The following is a 19,070-nucleotide window of genomic DNA, read 5'->3' on the forward strand; positions in this document are numbered from 1 at the left end:
GAAACCGCACTCACGGAACGGAGATAACAGTCCGAGTGTCCCAGACCGAGAGCTGACCGGGGTGGGGGGGGAAGGCCTTGGGAGAGTGACCACCTAGAGTGAGGTGACCTGGAGCAAAAGAGATCCAGAACCAAAAGGGACGATCTTCCGGAGGGTCCTGACCTATATACTGGGCATGACGTATATGTTATGGAATAGATTATTGGCCACTTTGGGTCTCAATCCTGAACCTAAGATCAAATCCTGGGCTAGTAACTGGGGCTGTGCTCCCTCCCAGCTTCTCCTGTTTGCAGACAGCCAGAGAAGCTGAAAGACCTTGGCAGCCGCATAAACATCACTTTTTATCAGCATTCTTCTGAGCACAAATCCAAAACACAGCCTCTTGCTAGCTATTATGAAGAAAGTTAACTCTGTCTCAGCTTAACCCAGGACAGTCTTAAACCCTCTATTGGGCAGGAATGAGTTGTCTGCGTTGTTTTGGTGGAGAATGCAGAATGTGTTGTCATTTGACCCGATGGAAATTTGAATGCTCCTTTTTGCAGATGAAATGTTAGTGCGTTACAGTGTTGCTGTGCTACATGACAGATGCACTGATAAATGATGAGTGAGAGTCCTTTTGGTCTGGGTTCTGGACAAACATGCCAAGGAGGCAGAATTTGCTTTTGTGTGTTATTGCAATAGAGTAGAAATTTGCAGGAAGGAGTATTACCAAGAGTCTCTAGTTAGCAAAACTTGAGGAGCAGATCTTGTCCAAACTTGCATAATGTGACCATGTCAAAGCCAAGAAAGAAATCAAATGTCCTGACTGTTCATCATCATGAGGCCATTCCTCTGAGGTTTCATTTTTTTCCTTAAACAGGGAAAAAGAAGGATCTGTTCAGTCCCTGGGGTGCCACAGTATGGTCTCCCACTACTCCTGGGCGTTCTACTTTCAGCACTGGAATGTTTCTGTTCTTGTTGCTCACTCAAGGATTTAAGCCATTTATTTTGTTTATACTAGAGTTCTGATGGGAAGGCAGATGTTATGTGGGAAAACTATTTTCCGGATCTGTTTTTCCCCATTATGTGGAATCTCACAGACCACCACTAGCAAATAGCTATGAGGCATCAGCTTTGAGATATTGGCATTTTCAGAAGAGGCAACGTATTCGTTCTTGTAAGTAGCTTTGCACCAAAACCAAGGATTTCTTGGCATGCTTTGGCTTGGTGTTTAAAATGGATATGAGTATATCTTTGTTTCTGTATAGTCATTTGACCTTTCAAAATATTGGTATTTTAGGAAATGGTCTGTATTTGTTCATGTCCGACAATAAACAGCTGACTTGAATTCTCAAAATACATCCTCTAAGCAATACTTAGCTATGAAGAGATGGTTCTAAATCTCATTTGAATGCCTGTATCCAAAGCTAAAAATCAAAGTTTTCACTTTTAGCCATCTTCCTTTACCTTGACATCTCAAGGTACTTCAGGGAACTTAGCAAATAAATTGTGTGCTGTTAGGGCAGCAGAACAGCTGAAAAGGGCAAGCCTTCAAGTTCTAAAGAATTCCTGTTTCAAAACATAATCGCCAAGATCTGGCCTTTATCTTTTTTCTGCTGATACTTTCCAGCACTGATTTCACAACAGGCTGAATCGACAAATTCTTCAGATTTTGGAGGAAACAAGTTAACATATTAATGTTTTATCAGGAAAGAATCCTAACTGGGTATCCATGCACTTGTGAAGACAAGAGAACTGCTTACTCCTGGATATCTGTTGTTCTCGCCAAGAATCTGTAGGCTTGCAAATTGCCAAAGCCACATGGGTTGAGAGAGCAAAGTAAACACTGCAGAAAGGCAATTTTTGCATTTTCTTCTCGTTCAGCCAAAGACATCAGATATAGATGGAAAACACTTTACTCCTTAGGGGAAGGATAACCACAAAACTAGAACAATTTTTTTTTTTTTATTGTAAAGAAAATTTATATAAGCACACACAGTAGCATGTGTTTGAAAGCAGCAAAAATCTTAATTATTTTGGGATTGCCTTGGCAGTCTGTCTGAATGCCTTTGGGGGTGGTTCCCTCACAGGTTGCAGTGCAGGGCAGATCGCAGTTGACCCTCTTTGGAGCTGCAGCCTGGCTTCCAAGAGGCAAGGCACCTTTCTCCCTTGCAGCACTCTGCATGGGCTCTTGGTGTGCAAACAGCCTGTTTCTAGGGTATTGGGTCTCTTCTAGTCTCAAGTGCATGGGGAGAAATGTTTTGCAGAAGGTTTCTGGCCAGTTCCAAAAGCGAGGAGAAAGTATGCGATGTTTAGAAATGGTGAGTCTTGAGCCCGATTAGCGAAGTATTGTGTTTCATCGTAGCAACAGTTGTGCGATGAGTTGTCAGCAGTGGCTGCTTCTGTTTCATACTGTGGGTAGTAAACACTGCAAGGGTGAGCTATGAGAGTCTCGGGAAGCCTCATACTACTGGTTTTATCACTGTGGTCTGGTTTGTTCAACCCTATTTTAAATGGGACAGAAAGTGCCACGTGAGTTCACAGCTTGCCTGTGCATGCTGTGGAAGATGGGAAATCTTACTCTCCTAGCTTTCTGCTTAGGACCAAATTTGTTTAGCAGAAAATTGCTTTAGATGTGAAAGTTAGGGAAGGACTGCAGCACTTAGTATTGTGAATTTGTGCCCGTGGCTCTGGAGGTAACTGGGTGCTCTGCTGAGCCTGTCTGTGAGTAACTCGGGATCCTTGTGCCTCTCTTCCCATTTAAAAATTAGGATTACAGCACTTCTCTTTAAGGAAAATTGTGGGGATAAATCCAAATAGTGATTGTGAGGTGCTAAGGTGTCATGAGGAAGGAGCCATTTAAAATCATAGATCTATGTAAAAAACATTTTTCTTCAGTAGTTGCCAGGGAGTGTAACCCCAGTAACGGGAACCTGTGGCTTTTGTGTACAGCCTTGACACCTCCTGGGGAGTCCCTGGTTGTTGGAAAACCACATTTCACCAGGTGTTACTTATTTAATGGTTGTGGAAAGAGATAACAAACACTTGGGTTTAATTAATCTTTGATCCGTATCTGCAGGCAGAGTGGGATGGGGTTGTGACATTTTTGGCCACTCCTGTGTATCTGAATGCAGCCCTTGGAGGTGTAGGGCGCTGCAGGGCCCCTGGCAGCAGGCTTGACGAAGGCAGGTTAATCGTTTTGTGTGCCCACGTGGCAGTCGGGGAGTACAGGATCGGTCTTCGCCCAGCTTGGTGGTGAACGGGACCTAACAGAGTTAAAGAACGTGTTACTCTGCTTTCCAAGGGTAACGACAAGTATGTTTAGAAATAAAAATTATGCTTCATGTCTGCTGAGGAGCCACGGCAGCGCTTGGACTGACTTGAACCCTGACAATCTCTCCATTGACAGAAACCTGTCAGAGGCTATTGGCCTTCAGGTTTCTTCCCTGTGAAGCTCTTCTGTGCCTGAGGCTTTGAAGAGATGGCGTGAAGCTCCTCCTGGGGTGAAGGAGCGCAGTCCGACTCCAGCTTTGCCTTTGCATGGTTTTGTACGAGTGCCCAAGGGCTGCAGCAAAGCTTGTGTGACATTTGCCATGCAGATGGAGTCACCCCTTCATGAACATCTGTCCTGTCCCTGCAACGAGTCACAGAATGATTGTACGATTGGGCTTTCTGTTTAAAAATGTTCATAAGAGGCTTTCAGTTATGTAGAAATAGCTACTTGGAACCCAACAGTGATTTTTGAGAGAGATCTAAAACGTAATTTTTTTGAGAGTGCATGTACATATTTATTCATTGCTACAATCAGGCTTTTTGTTTGTTTTTGCATAAGTATTAAATGGGAGAATAATACATAATCAGCAAAAGTATATTAAAAAGAAAAATCCATTATAATTTTTTTGTTTTCCTTCAACAGACATACATTGGCAGCGTGGTGATATCAATAAACCCCTACAGATCTCTACCCATTTATACTCCAGAGAAAGTGGAAGAATACAGAAACCGAAACTTTTATGAACTCAGCCCTCACATGTAAGTACAGTGAAGAAGTTTTAGTTTTCATTCTGTCCTGAAACAGATGGTAGCAGCTGTCTCTCTCATCAAAAAGGTCTGTGTTGATTAAAGAAAACAAAACAAAAATCACACCACCACTTCCCCAAAATGAATTTTTATTAGTTAATCCCTATTTTAAAGAGAAGTCAAGATAAATTTGTCTTTTTATTTCATATATTTAGATCCTGGTGTGTGCATTTCAGAACATTTTCCTGTAATTGTTAGCAGTAGCCTTTATTACTGTATTGTAAAGTTAGCAGTCTGTTTTCGAGGAAATCTGTGTCTTTCAAAGTCCAGATTGCCTTGTGAAAGCCTCTAGGTGTTAAAAATTTGTAATGTGGTGTTACTTTTGATATCTGAAGCTCTTAATTTCTCTTTGCACAATGCAAAAAATGAAAAAGCACTCATGATGAATGCAGAAACATATTGTATATGTCTGCATGGTAACTGGAGAAAATGACTATTTGGTCTCCTCTCCTCTGTGCTGGGTGGAAATGGGCCCATCCTAAGAGGACAGCTGGAGCGCCATAAATATATAATGCAAATGTTTAAAGCTAAAATATATAGCATATATACAGACATATAATATTGCAAAATAGGATTTACATATGATGTAAATTAAATTTAGGAACAGAAGGCTGGGGAGTAGGTATAATCTCTTATTCTGACTTTCATTCACCTTCTGTAATTCCTCTAGAGGGTTGCATATTGCAAAGAAATCAAAGGCCTTGCCCTGTGGTTACAGAGAACTGACGTGGCCTGTATGATTTGGGCCTGGTTAAGCCCTGTCCATCACAGGGCAAGAAGCTGATCACAAGTATGGGTGGTATGGCAGAAAATTAGGTACCTTGTCTTCAAGGTCTGTATGTTGCAGTAATCATTTTATCTTGTTAGACATCATAGTGGTGAGGTTAAAGCCACCTGTTCCTCTCCTTGGAGAGTGATGCTGGGACAGAGAAGTGTTTCCAGTGCGTTGTGAGGTTGCCATCTGACTGCAGTCACATATTCAGGGGACTGACTTGAGCGATCAGTGATCGGATAAGTGTCTAAACATGGCCATAAGTTTATGCATCTTCCTTCAGTGTTAGCTTTTAGGTTAAAAGCAAATTATGTGTGGAAAGAGTTCTGGAAATTCTTTTGTTCTGATTAAGTTTTTACCTTCACACTTCATCTGTAACTTTTCCTGATACATTGTCTGAAATGCAGACAGCCAGTTAATCAGATCAAATAAGCTTCTGGTAGTCCTTGGCCCTCTTGGATCTGAACTCTGGCTACATTCAGGTTTTCTTTCTTCACAGTTTTGTTTAGCAAGCACAATTACTTGCTAAATTAACACAGTTGCTTGCTAAAAGAACTTTCTGCTCTGCTAATTTTGTTCAGCTGCATAAAATATGCTGTCATAATAGAGGATTTTAAAAATAAAATCAAGGAGTTACAGTTTGTCTGACATTCTGAAAGTCAGTATTATGTACTTAGTTACATGTTGAATCAAGTACATAGATCTCCACATTTTTTCCATCTCTCTTGAGAGATGGTGTTCCAGAATAGAAGCGGTCAGCAGTCGTTCTTGTATGTGTTATGAGAGTCTTAACTTGGTAGAAAAATGTTTTGTAAACATCATTCATCACTAATGACAATGATTGTATGGTCAGGCTGCCATCTCAGAGCAAGAACAAGGAGCCCAAACACCAGAAATCCACTTTAAGAGCAGCAGTTTGAAGTGAGAAAATGTTGAATTTTAACTTATGTCAGGAGATCTCGACTGCGTGATAGTAATAGGTTTTCCTTGCAAGTTTGGAGAGAGTGCCAAGTCATGAAAAGCTAAGACTAATTTGTCTTGGACAGATATGATGTCTCCATGAGTTTTCTTTAGTTGGTATGAAAATTTTGTTTTCTTGCACCTGCTAAGTAGACAACATGTCTTTAAAAATACAGAATTATGAAGTAATCTTTGTTATGGTTTCTTTTACAGATACAGTGTTTTATTTTCAAACTGTAGACATATAAAATGATCTTACCTTATGGTGACCTTGCCTTCCTTCCTGCCTGTCTGTACATGCTTACAAGGACTGCAGAATCTAGAGAGTTGCTTTTGTCTCTGCTAAAATTGTCAAACTTCTCACCATCTTTAAAAGATACTTTAAAATATTGTAGATGCCTAAAATAAGGGCTCACTAGACTGCCTTACACCATCTCCGACAAGCCTAAACAACTTTTAATCCCCTTTAACGTATAGTGCCTTGTGCTGTAGCCTGAGGATTCACGCCAGTCCCCATGTTCACTCAGTGAACACAGAGATGGTACGTGAAGGCTGGTTAATAGACCGCGAGGTGAGCTTACAGGGTGACCATTGGGTCCTGCTGCAGCTGAGCCTAGACTGATCACCAGAGGGGTGCTTGCCTACCATGCTGGTCAGTAGAGGCCGAGAACTGGGTTTGGGACAGAGCCGGCATCATCCCAGCCTTAGAGCTTGCAGCTAATTCTAGGTTTGGCTGATCTGGGGCACAGGAGGCCACTGTTAAAAGCAGGGTTCAGGCATATCTCGGGAGGTTGCTGCACTTCCACAGAGACCTTGCAGTCTTCAAGCTGGTATTTTTTTTAGCTGCTCAGGAACTTTAATGAAGAGATGCATTGCAATTTGTGGTATTTCTTCTGACGTGGAGGTAAAAAACCCCACATTGATTTGTGGAGATGTACATACTTATTTTTCTTTGATGTGTAAATCTCCATTGAGCCATGGCCTCTTCAGAAGAATTGATTGTGGGTAAGCCCACTGTACCATTTAAGTGTATTTTGGGAAAAGACTTTTGGTTCCTATTGCATAATCCTGAGAAAAGCAAAACTCTTGACCATTTATAAGGAAACTAATGCATATGACCTAGAAAGTGTGTCTAGAAATAAAATGATATATAGTGTGTTTCTTATCACAGCATCTCCTTTGTACAAATAATGAACATAATTTTGTTACTAGTGACAACTAGAAAAATGCAAACAATTTCTTGCAAAAAATTTCCAGCAGTGGTGTGGTTTGGTTTGAGATTCCTATAGAAACCAAGTCTGTATGGCACCAAAATTCTTCCGTCAGAAAAAAATGTTGTCACCTGTTAACATGGTAGCTCATGTTCTACAAGGTCTGTCTTTTTGGAGACAACCTTCAGGTTTGGGAATCACAGGTTTTAAGTATCAGCATCTGTGGAGCAGACTGCCATGGTACATTCCTGGCTCTGTGTGGGAGCTCCTGGGACATGAGGAATCTAAATCATGTTTTCCTTATTTTCGAGTCGTTTCGTATGACCCTCTGTCTCTGCTTGAGGTATGTGCATGCGTTTAGATGTGATGGATTGATATAGGGAGGATGTGCTTGAGAATGCCAACAGTCCCAGTAAAATAGCAGGCTTTGTGAGTAAATGAAAACGTAAGGAAAAAGAGAAGTATATAATGACATGAAGGAAATTAATCCTTAGAGGGTTTTTTTTCCATACAGGGTCGTTGAAGGAAACATACACCCATGGGAACAAAAATCTGTTCATGTGTTTTCTTAGCCCTCATCTGAAAGATGAGGGAGTGAACACCTAGTCGTCTGCTCTGTGTTTCCTCAAGAGCGTCTGCGGGAGTGACTGACGCTTTCAGTGACGCTAGTTAATACTTAATTGCAGGCTTTGGGTGTTTTTATGTGTTGGGTTTTTTTGTTTTAAAGGTCTTCGGAAACTATGGAGTAAGGCCACAGACACATTTTGAATGGGCAGACAAACTGAATTTCTGGCAGAAAGCTTCTGGTCAGTTGATTTTGGATGGTGTTATACCTGATAAAATTTGATCAAAGAGATTTTATTTTAATAGTTCATTCCTCTCTAAATACACAGCTGTTGTTGTGGCACCATGTAATAAAGTGTTGCTTTTCTAGGCCTCCTGAATGCTTGTTTTCATTTCATACTGCTATTTGCATAGCTGTAATAGGAAGTTTACCAAACTTTTTAATTGTTGGGGTTGTTATTTTTTTTTCTTCAGTGTTTTGTTAGTCTTGCTGGTTTTGTCTTTATCTGCAAGGCAGGATCAAACTTGTCTGACTTGACAGGGCAGAGTATGACATTTTGGTGTTCAAATAGTTTGCTACTTGATTCGTGCAGTCCTTATGCTGCTGTTCTGCTCTCTCAGTTGATGTAATTGCTATTTCAGTTGATGTAATTGCTGTTTTGCTTACTTTGTGGGTAACTTAGACATGAGAGAGAACCAAGCCATTTATCTTGCTAATTCACATTGACTTCTACCAGTGACAAAGGCAGCTGCTGGCATCTTCAAAGTGAAGGCAATAGGAAATAAATAGCTTATCAAACCATTTATTTTTAACCATCGTGCCATATCACTTGCCTACCAGGAACAGATTTGCTTTAAGAGATTGCAGAGTAGGTGCTTTCTTGCATTTCCTATCTTTAGCATGGGCTCCTGGCTACCAGCAGCTCTCTGTCTCTGGGAGGCAGGGTGGCAGCTGGCTTTTTGCTCCCCTTCATCTTCTGAAACACCTTACCTGCTCACTGTAGGAGAGTCACAGATTATTTTAAGTTGAGGGACAAAATAGAAAGTGGCAAGTGTACTCCTAACAGCAAGCTACAAGCAAATAAGAGCTCAGAGTGAACGTTCATTTTTTTAGCTATGCACTGAAGTGTTTATGGCAAATAACTGGGACAGCAGGAAAATACCTGGAGAGGGCTTTTATCAGACATCTGTTGCATTCCACTTAGGCAATTTTGCCATATATTTTACTTACTTGTTATTAGTTCTTTTGAGTCAAACATTTCTGAAGATATAATAGTTTTGCATTAAAAGCTTTCAAATTTAGACAGACTTAAACTTTTGCAGGCAACTCCTGCAAACCAGTTTACCTTCATGTAAGATACAAGCACAAAGATATCAACCTGATGCCTATTAAAATGCAAGAATGTGGAACTTAATATGTTCTCCATTTCAATGATCATGAATAATTATTTGGACAAATCACTATCCTATGGATATCTGCAATTACTCTGACAAGATATACGATTTGATGTTTTCCTTTTCAAGTGTTAAGCCAATGTAGACAGTGAATATAGAAGTTATATTTTTGCTTCTGGCTTTTTTTGCTGGTATTGTAAGATGACATATCTTCGGGAACACCGAGGGTACAGTAACTCTTTTTCCTCCTTTATTTAAAGGAAATATTTTTGTCTGAAGTGCGTGATAAAATCCCAGCTGTGAAGGAAATTTTTTGCCTATATGTAAAAGTAAGCTTTTACCCCATAGGTACACAGTAGCTATCTTTATTTGTCAAACCAGCGGGTGATGTGGCGAGAGCCTGTGCCTTAGTTTGGTGTCCTTCATTGCCCTAGTGTGTTTATTTTAACACTTCATTTTCAGCCTTTTCAGTTTGTCCTTTCTTCATCTTCATTTGCTTTCTTTTTTTCTTTTTTTTTTTTTTTTTTTTTTTTTTTTTTTTTTTGTGGGGGGGGGGGGGGGGGGGTTGGGAGCGCAGGGAGGGGAAGGGTGTTTGTTTGTTTTAAAATCCTCCCCTTATGGTTTTGTTCACCATGCAGTACCCCCTGCTCACAGACCTTTTGTTCTTATTCCTAATAATGTGGCTCAGCAGAACGCCTCTTTCAGAAGAGATTTATAGTCAAGGAAAGATGATCATTTCAGAGGTTACTTGGCAAAATTAACCGCTGGGCAGGGAGGGAACATCTATGGCTGACAGAAATCATAAATAGCAATTAGGGAGGACTGCTGGTACCTGGTTGTTAAACCCATGCTAGGAATGAGTTGAAAGAAGGGGGGGAACCTACAGATATTGAAGTCTTATTTTGGAAGGGGTCAGGCTTATTACTCTCTTAACCTTTATAATGAGGCAATGCTGGATATGGTGTATCCAGGAATGTAAATCCCTCAAGCATATAGATTAAAAGGGGATGAAGCATCACACTTGCTTCAAGAGTCAGAAGGGCGTCGTGCCTGAGAAGAGGCTCTTCTGGTGCAGGCTGCTGGCATGACACCCATGGGATGCAGTTTCCTAAATTTTACACTTGGTAGCAGACCTCAGAAGTCCTGAGAAAGCAGAGTTTTGGGGAAGGCAGTTGTGATGTGGCCATATTGACATGGCCGTCTGATTCTCTGAAGAGCATTTTGGAAGTGATTTGTGAACTTGAAGGCTTAGGATATAAAGCAAGGTTTCTCTTGCATACAACAATAAATTCCGCTTTTTCCTGAAATTTGAGCAGGGCTATTTTAGTTGGTTTGGATAGCACATAATGCAGCCCTCTCACCCCAGTGCTTCAGAGGTAAATATAGCCTTATTGACAAGAACAGTAGTTGCTTGTTTGCTGCTGGTATTAGATTGCATGAAAATTTGTAACAATGCACAATAATACAGGAACTGATTTATTAGGAGGATGTGCAATTGTAAGGAGGCTCAGAAAAGGCACCTGACACCCAAGAAATATAAATGGCCTGGAAAAGTGGTGTATAGACAAATGTGCTTAATTTTAATTTTTAAAATGGTCTGGAGTGACATTTAGACTGGATTCCAAAGTTCACTGGAATGAGCCTTTACATCGGTCCTCTAAGTAGTGCTGCCTAAATTAAGAAATGAAAAAGCCCTTTAAATTCTTTGTGTGTGGCACTGGTGGTGCCATTCTTTTGTAAGTGTCCAAGACATGGGGTTTCCAACATGAAAATGTACAATGCTGTGTGTAGCCGTGGGTGGAGCTGCCAGCGCTGCCTGCGCACAGGCTCGCCCAGACATCAGGCGGGCTGGCAGTGTGGAGTCCAGGTGGTTTTCTGTGCTGTTGTGGCATTTAAACACTTCCTATAGACTACAGGGGATATAAAAAGCATCATCAAGACAAAACTGCCTCCCAGAATACCCCAGGAGGCAGAGAGGACCCTGCCTCTGGTCTCACCCTTCAGCATCTCTCTGTCTTTCAGAAGCTACAGTGCCGCGACAAAATTATTCAAAAGCACCAGATCCACTGGCTCCCAAACAATTTCATTCTCCGCAGCCAACTCAGCTGGCAGTACTGTCAGTCACACCTCCTGAAGCCCCGCTGCCAGAGGCCCCCGTCTCTGGGCAGGACCCACCTGGCTCTAGCGGAGCCTGCTCATCCATCAGTTTCTCATTTGGAGAGCCATGTGTGGTCCTCGCCAACGTTCACATGTCCAGTGGACTTTCTGAAGAAGCTTGCAAAAAATGTGAGAACTGGGTACCATTAAAACATAGTGAGTTTGCAAAAGAAGGGCGTAACTCGAGATCTGTTCCAGATGGTTCTGTAACTCTCTAATTGTCGTCATGGTGTATGAAGGCAAATAATCTTGGGGCATCCTTCATGAATTAGCTGCTGGCGTAGAGCCTCAAAAAAATAACTTTGTTTTCAGAACTGTTTTCAAATATTTACTCGTACCTCTGTACACAGCATACTTTCACATTTGACTTCAGTCATGTCGGGGATCATGAGTCAAATGTTTTTAGTTATCTGTGACAAACTTTCTCTTTTTTTTGAATGTGAGTGTATTTGTTATAGTCTGTGTTTATTTGTAAGCATAAAAAAAGTTTGGGGTTTGGCTAGATTGTTAGAGCAAAGATAATAATAAAAAAAAAAAGCCTTAATATATGTTGGATAGTTGGAAATATGTGTTAATGCTCCAGTAGTCTAAGCTAATGGTAGCTTTTTTGCCAGATCCCATTTCTCTCGTTTTCCTGGAACTAGAATGTTCTGGCTAGCGTTCATATTATGCCATTGATATTTCTAGGCCATAACATGCTGAGATTTTTTTTTTAATTAATGCACATTGTCACATAAAGTAGAATCCCTCCAATTCACACAAAAGGCTTAGGGACCCAGTCAGTATGACTGAATTTTGTGAATGAAGTGGACACTTAATTAAATAAAGGAAAGGACTTGCAGTAATTTCTCAGTTTTGTAATGCAGTTCACCAAATTTGTCAATACGTAACTGCTCTTTGTCTTCCTAACATTTCAAATAGTTCTCCTTCCAGCTCTTCATTTGTATGTCTAGGCTAGAACTACGACTAAGCCTTTTTTGTGCTGCTTAACAAAATGAAGTTGTTCTGGTTAGAAAATTGACTGATGTATGGTAGGACTTGGAAATAAAAGCATTATTGAACACTTCATGTGGCTTTAGATGTAAATTGATTTTTAAAAGAGGATCCAATAGCTTCATTTTGGGACTTTTTGCACACTGAGAAGAATGAGAAGTACTTAAAAGGAGACACTGCTATGTTCTATGTTTCACTTCTTAAATGCAGACTGAAAAGCGAGGGCAGGTTGAAGCCCTGTCAGAAATGAGAGAAATCCCATTTTATGCATTGTGTGTACATGGACCAGAGTTTTCATTATGCCTTTCCTGAATTGGCAGCATGGTATTCTCTTAAGATCTGGGATTTCAAATTGCAATTAAGAGCAGCTGTCGTCCTTTCACTGGAAATGTCTCATTGTGTTTAATGGTTGTCGTCTTTTTTTTTTTTTTTTTTTTTAGCAATGTATAATACACCAGGAAAGGCCCATCTGCTGTGCTAGGAGCCTTTGTCATGATTTTAGGTACAGCATAAACAAGGCTAATGTTTAAAGCCTTAGAGAAACTTCAGTAAAATTCCAGCTCTTGTACCACCTTCAGAGGCAGAACGTTTTCCATTCAATCTCTTTTTATTGGCAGCTTTATGCAAAAGGCTCTAATTTCTTCAATTCTGGGTACATGATGGTTAATGTAGTTTGGGTTATTAAAGATAAAGTTTTTTATGTTATGAATCAGGAAATACACAGTCTTAATATTTACTGTCTAGCACACTGAATAATCTTTTACTTATGTTTTGGATAGATAAGTGAGCTGGGACTGGGGTTTACAAACAAAGGTCTGAACTACAAAGACAGTTTAATTGTGGTCATTTCAGTAAATGAGTTCAAATCTGCATTTTTCTTATACACAGTTTCCTGTTATGTATTACAGAAGTGATTTTTAGTTGCTAAACCTTGTGGGGTTCAAACTGCAACTGATTATAATTCGTCCAAGATGATTCTTAGTGAGAATGTATCTACAGGACAAAAAAAGATGTGTACAGTTGACATCCTCCTTGAGTACCAATAGACCAGCCAAGGATGTAGATGAAATCTGTTGACCCTGGAAACAGTCCACGTGGGCTGGACTAAAGCCTGGAGTTTGAGAAATCTGAAGAAGGTTTTCATTCCTTGCTTTGACCATTCACAGAATGAGAATTTTGGGTATATAACCACAAATCTTATGCACAAACTTGAGCAGATGCCGCTTTATAGACTGAATAGCCACGTTAGCTGATGTTGTACCTGAGCTCACAAGCTCTCGGAAGCTGAGATAAGCTTTAGTGCCTGCTTTGTCCAGAGGTTCATGAGAGGTACTTTATTTGGAAAAGAGAGCTGGGAGGCAAAAAATAACTGGCATAAGGCTTCTTAACAAATAACTTGGTTTGTTAAGAGGACTTAAGAATTACTTGCAAAATTAAAAACTCCTCCAGTAAAGTAGCAACATAGCTATCTAATTACATAGTGTTTACGTTGCCCATCGGATGTTTTCCAGATAACTGAATTACTTTTATTTGCAGTTTTGTCGCTGTTATCTCTGATAAACCTGTGGGCAGCTGCATGGTGGCTTTTGTGTTACAGAGCCTAGAGTTCAAATCTGATCACTAGCAACCTACTTTAGCTTACAAATAGCTATGAGGATGTGAAAATAACTCCTCTTTCTTCAGTATTGTTCTCTCAGCATATTATTCTGATAGCAAATTGTTGCCTTCCTTTGCAGTCTATTGCAGTAACGCGTGGCTGACATTTCTTTACCCATCTCACCAGGCAGAGCTATGAAGTCACTCCAAGGTGCATCTTTTTATGTAAGATGCTGTAGCTCCTAGGTATGTGCTGCATACTGCCAATAAAAGCCAGGCTATAATCTTGCTCAACAGGAGTACACTTTTTGAGGCAGCAACATGGAACACTGCCTGTTTGCTAAACATTTTTCCACGTGAAATCATAAGAGCAGGGGGACTGCGAAGCTTCAGAAGGTCCATGGGAAAGCGGGATTCTCTCACCACTTCATTTCTGCTGTGCTGCGAAACCACTTCTCTTGCAGGTGGCCGCAGGCTTGTGTAGCGCAGGCAGGCTGGCAGGTCAAGGAAAAGTCTGGAGCTCCTGACGCAGCATATGGCTACCAGAAAGGTTCAGCATATACTTTTGCAGTAAACCACTGAGTGTAAGGAGTTGACTGGTTTAGGCAGTCATTAAATCCAAGTCTGTGAGTGCTGATTAGGAAATACACTACATCTAATTAAGTATGGTTTTTAATAAAACAATAGAAAACACTTCCTGTACTTCCCTTCAAGGATATCATAGCCCAGTAAAATTATTATTTTTGTAAACAGAAATGCCTTTTCCCCCCAAGAAGATTAAAACCCTTGTGGTGTACCTTCCAGCAGACTGATTTGCTGTAGGTCTGTAAGAGGCCCAGCTGTGTCCTGTGTGATTGTGCAGGAGCTGGTTGGATGCCTTGGGTAACGCAGCCTGGTATGTGGAGTGAGAGGATGTTTTGGTTACAAACTCATCTGGTTAATGCTGTGCCTTGGAAAAGGGAGTTACTTGTTCATGAGACCCACAGGCTGAGTATGAGTATGGGTGAGGAGGTGATGGTTATGTGGCATCCAGCCTGGCTGAGGTGATTTTGAGGAATGGGACTAGTCAAGGGGGAATCCAAGCCAAGCTGCTCTTCTGAAAAGCTCATGTCATGGAGATACTTGCCCCCCCACCTTGGTTTATGTAAATATTCACATCAGCTGACAACAGGAACCTGCTCCAAATAAGCGTTCAGTATTTTAATTCCTTTCTTTAGGCAAACTAAATCACGAGTGATAGCTGTTGTTTGTCTGCAGCTGCAAGTGTTTATGGTGTATACAGCTGGCACTGGTCTGCGTTAGTTCAATTTGGTATGCCCCAGTGGGCTTTCCATGGTTAATATGTTACTGGGACAGGAGATGGACCTGTTGGCTTGGTTTTCCACAGCACCAAGGCTCTGCCTGCCCTCTGCTCTGCCACCATATTACATTACTTTGAAGGACTCGACCTTGGACCCATGCCCAGGTCACTTTCCTGACAGTCTGCTGGGCGTATGCCTACAGGGCTGAGCAGTTGAATGTGACATGGGCATGCTTACTGGGTCTGCTAGAGGGAAAAATTATTTTGTAGTCTGGATTAGAAAATGGCACGGTCATCCTCAGCTTCACAGATCCTTTTTTCCCACCAGTTGAAGGAAAATAATGCACCAGCTGGGTCATAAGCTCCTGGTAAAAGGCATTTCTTGTTTTCTATCATACTAATGTGCAGCTCTAAAGAGATGCCTTAGATGTTGTTGAAATAGGCAGAAAATCAGAGGCTGTGTTTTTGGCTTTTGTATACAGTGCTGGGGAAACACCACTGTTGGTTTTCAAAAAAATACTTTTTTTTGGACTGTCAGTCAGTAAAAAGGAAGTGATCAAAATTGATAAAACTTGGAGGGTGAATGTGTGCCCTCCTGCGAGAGGGAAGAGGATCGGGGCTGGGCTGGGCTGTGGTGGTGTGCAGGCATGGTATTCGGGACCTCTCTGTAGGGAGGTTTTTGAGGTGAAGTCCATTGGACACATCTGAAATCTGCTTCATCCTGAGAAAGACAAGATTTTCAGAAAGAACAGTTTTTTCTTTTTGTCCAGACCTCAGAATATTGGCCTTAATCAACTCTTCTGCTAAACCTGCGGTGTGTATGTGAGCATCGGAGGGTATATTATATTCGCAGGCTGCTGGAAGAGAAAATAAATCTCTCTGGCTTAATATTAGTCTGTGTTTTAAGGTGTTTTACTCTTGAAAATCAAGAGTGGCTTTGTCTGTCCTCTTCCCTCTCCCTTTCCTTCCATAAATTGTGTCTGCTTTTTACAAATCAAACGGGCTGATTTACACAGCTTTGGGGTTTATTTTGTGTCTAACAACATCACAGTTGCTAAGGGGAATACTAAAGTGGGGAAGCGTACACAGGAGGCACACTTCTGCTGTGTATACTAGCCACACCGTATTGTTGATGAAACAGGTTTCTGTGCTTAGCAGGAAAATAAAATTGGAGACTATGAATAGGAGGAAAGGCTTTCCATCTGTCTTAGCACACCTCTTTATCCTGGTGTTTAAATTTGATTTATTTTTTTCCTGATTGGCATTTTTCAAAGAGCAGCTGCTTGCCTGTGAAGGTCTATCCTTGCCGATGCTCTATCAATTTAGCTGTTACTTTATTCACTCCGATGGCAGGCTAATCAACCTTTTCTTTTCAAGTGTGTCAAAGTGCTGAACATGAGACAGTTTGTAATTATGGAAAATGGGAGTACACTTTTTATCCTTAGGGCAATTAGATATAATGATTCTGCACTATGAGCTAATACTATAAATAATCTCTTACGGTTGTTTTTCCTGAATGGTGAATTTTCCACTGAGCTTCAGTGCGCGGGGGAAACATATATAGCAAATAGCGATGATTTACAGTGTAAAACCTCAAAGCACTTTATAAAATGTGCTTCCATTGTTCCTAGCTCAGGTTATTCAGAATTTTTATGCCCAAACTGTGCTTCTGATGTTTTCCCACTGCATGCTGAGAGGAGGAAATAATTCGTTTGCCATTTTCCTGTTATAGACTGCTTCTATGCATTCAGAAAGAAAAGGAAGGAACTTAAATGATGCTCTTAATTAAACTTGAAAGAATTACAATAAATTACTTTTTATGTAAAATTTACGTTAAAAATGTATGTGCACTTTACATTTTTGCTTCTGTTCTTTTTAGTGTAGCATGGTCTTTGATAAGCATTGACTTTGAGTATCCTGCCAGTGTGTTCAGACACAGTTGAGCAGAAATGAAGCGGTACCAGGGCTCTGCTTCATGAGGAATTGGCATGGTCAAGAAGAGAGGTTTTCTTCTTTTCCTTTGAAAGTAGCAAATGAGTTGGCAGTTGCCAGCCAAGATTTAGCAATAGATGTTTTAAAACAGGGACTGAGACTCTCAGAATCAAAGCAACAGCCAGTGAAGATGAAGGGAATTGAGTCTATTAGTGCATGAGAAAAGCAACTGGAGGGAGTTTAAGACAGTGTTAACTAGTTACTGTTAACTGAGAATGCTGAGGGAAATGAGAGGAAGAATGAGAATGATAGTGGAAAGAAGTACTGATAGCTGGCAGATACTGATCCTCGTGATTTTGGCTTAAAGGAAAAAGATGATAGGAGGGAAGATTTACTCCCATGAACTGAACTGATGACAATAAGAGCAAAATTTTTACCCCTGGTGTAATTGTGGGCGTAATCTTGAGCGCTCAAGTGAAGCACTAGCAGTTGATGCTCGTTTCAGGGTGAGTGAGTGGGAACCTAGCTGCTGCCTCTTCCTGATTGTGGTGTTTTGTTAGATGCTGTTGTGCTGCTGAAAATTGCTGGAGCCCTTTGGAAATCTCTCTTGGAGGCCTGTTTGCTGCTTCTTGTAGTTAGAATTTCTGAGTTAGAACTTTGTGACAGATCTGGCCATCTGGAGCTATGTGGCTGAAAAAGCCGTGCTATAAAAAAGCAAAGCCTTCTTATGGAGCTAGGTGTGGGTGCTGTTTCGATTTCAAATTGCTTCTATACTTAAGTCTTAGCTAAAAGAGAACTCCAGTGAATATTTCTGTGTTTGTTGTGGTAGGAAAAGGTCATCTTCTTTCATGAAAACCTAAAAATCAAAGGAGAGCTTATTACAAGGTATGGTAAGTGACAGTGCTGACACACTCACTAACTAATTCAAAACACATGGTTTATAACTGCTTTTTAAACTACAAGCTATTCTAAAATTTTATTTTGACTCTGTAATTGTGAGGTGGCTCAAAGAGCAGTGTGTGGCTTAAACCTATAGTTGCAAATGTTGACTTTACAAAGCTGTGTTTCTTAATGTTGCTGAAAGGCAAAGAATAAAAGGATTCTTTGTGGTTTACGGATCATTAAAATGTGTTAAACTAAAATGACCTTAAATAAAATTACTTTATATGTTTGCAACAAATAGGGAATAGCATGAAATTATAGTTTTGGAACAAACAGAGTTTGAACCAAAAGACTCAATGTTTGGTTGTTGTTTTTTTTTTTAATTGCAAAGATAAAAGGCAGTAGTAGATAGGAAGGACTGAGAGGTGTAATGGTGTGCCATGAAAAGTTGACATGACAAATGAATAGGTCTATCTTTTTCTTTGAGAGAAAGATCTTTGTTCAAGCTCTGACATAAATGTGTCTAGTGCTGTTTATGCAATGCCAGAAAGACATTACTTAACTACACTTTTGGTTATGCCTCCTCCAATTTAATTAATGGAGCAGTGGTTGAAACGCCAGAGGTAAATTTTAGAACATGTCTATTGGGTAACTTTTGATAAGTGCGTACGCAAAACGTTTGAAAGGCATTACTATTTTCTTTTTTGTCTGTAGTAGATAATAATTGATATACTTGTGAAGCATTAGGCTTTCTGGATTGTGTAGAAGACTGGAGGAAAAGATAGTGTATGCCAGGCATCTCTGACTAGATTGGATAAAACCAGAACTGGATGAAACCCCACTCTCTTCTCCAACTTCAGAGCTCTTGTTGCAGTATTAGATTCTCAGTTTCTCTGCTGAGAGAGGAGAAAGAGCATGATTTGGTGTTTTTAACAGTGCAAGCAGAGTTTATAAATACATCAAGCAGTAAAATATATTTTGACAGGGGCTGTTGGGAAACTAAAATTCAGTGTATTAGAAAAGATGTATGGTTACTAAGCTGATTAACTCGTAACTCAGTATATCAGCAGAGAGAATACTTTCTCTGTGCTTGATGCTGACTTCATTTTCCGGCATGAAACTACTGCCAAGAAAGTTGTTTCAACAGTGAAATACTAGTTAATGGCTGAGACTGTTTGAAGGACAGCAGGTGCAGAATGAGCCGTCCAGTCTGTAAGTTTGAAAAGCATCTCAGAGTCTTACTTTCCTG

The 19,070-nt window shown here is 40.5% G+C and overlaps 1 protein-coding gene across 2 annotated transcripts in view; it reads left to right on the plus strand.

Annotated features, from left to right (window-relative positions):
• Positions 1 to 19,070, plus strand: part of MYO1B (myosin IB) — a 95,378-nt gene that overhangs the window by 10,589 nt on the left and 65,719 nt on the right. For both annotated transcript variants that reach the window (XM_010087337.1, XM_010087411.1), the window contains exon 2: positions 3,896 to 4,011. In XM_010087337.1, the coding sequence (XP_010085639.1) occupies positions 3,896 to 4,011 (116 nt within the window). The remainder of the gene's footprint in view (positions 1 to 3,895; positions 4,012 to 19,070) is intronic.

This window comes from Pterocles gutturalis, unplaced genomic scaffold (genome assembly GCF_000699245.1).
Source record: "Pterocles gutturalis isolate BGI_N339 unplaced genomic scaffold, ASM69924v1 scaffold66, whole genome shotgun sequence".
Taxonomy (NCBI): domain Eukaryota; kingdom Metazoa; phylum Chordata; class Aves; order Pterocliformes; family Pteroclidae; genus Pterocles; species Pterocles gutturalis.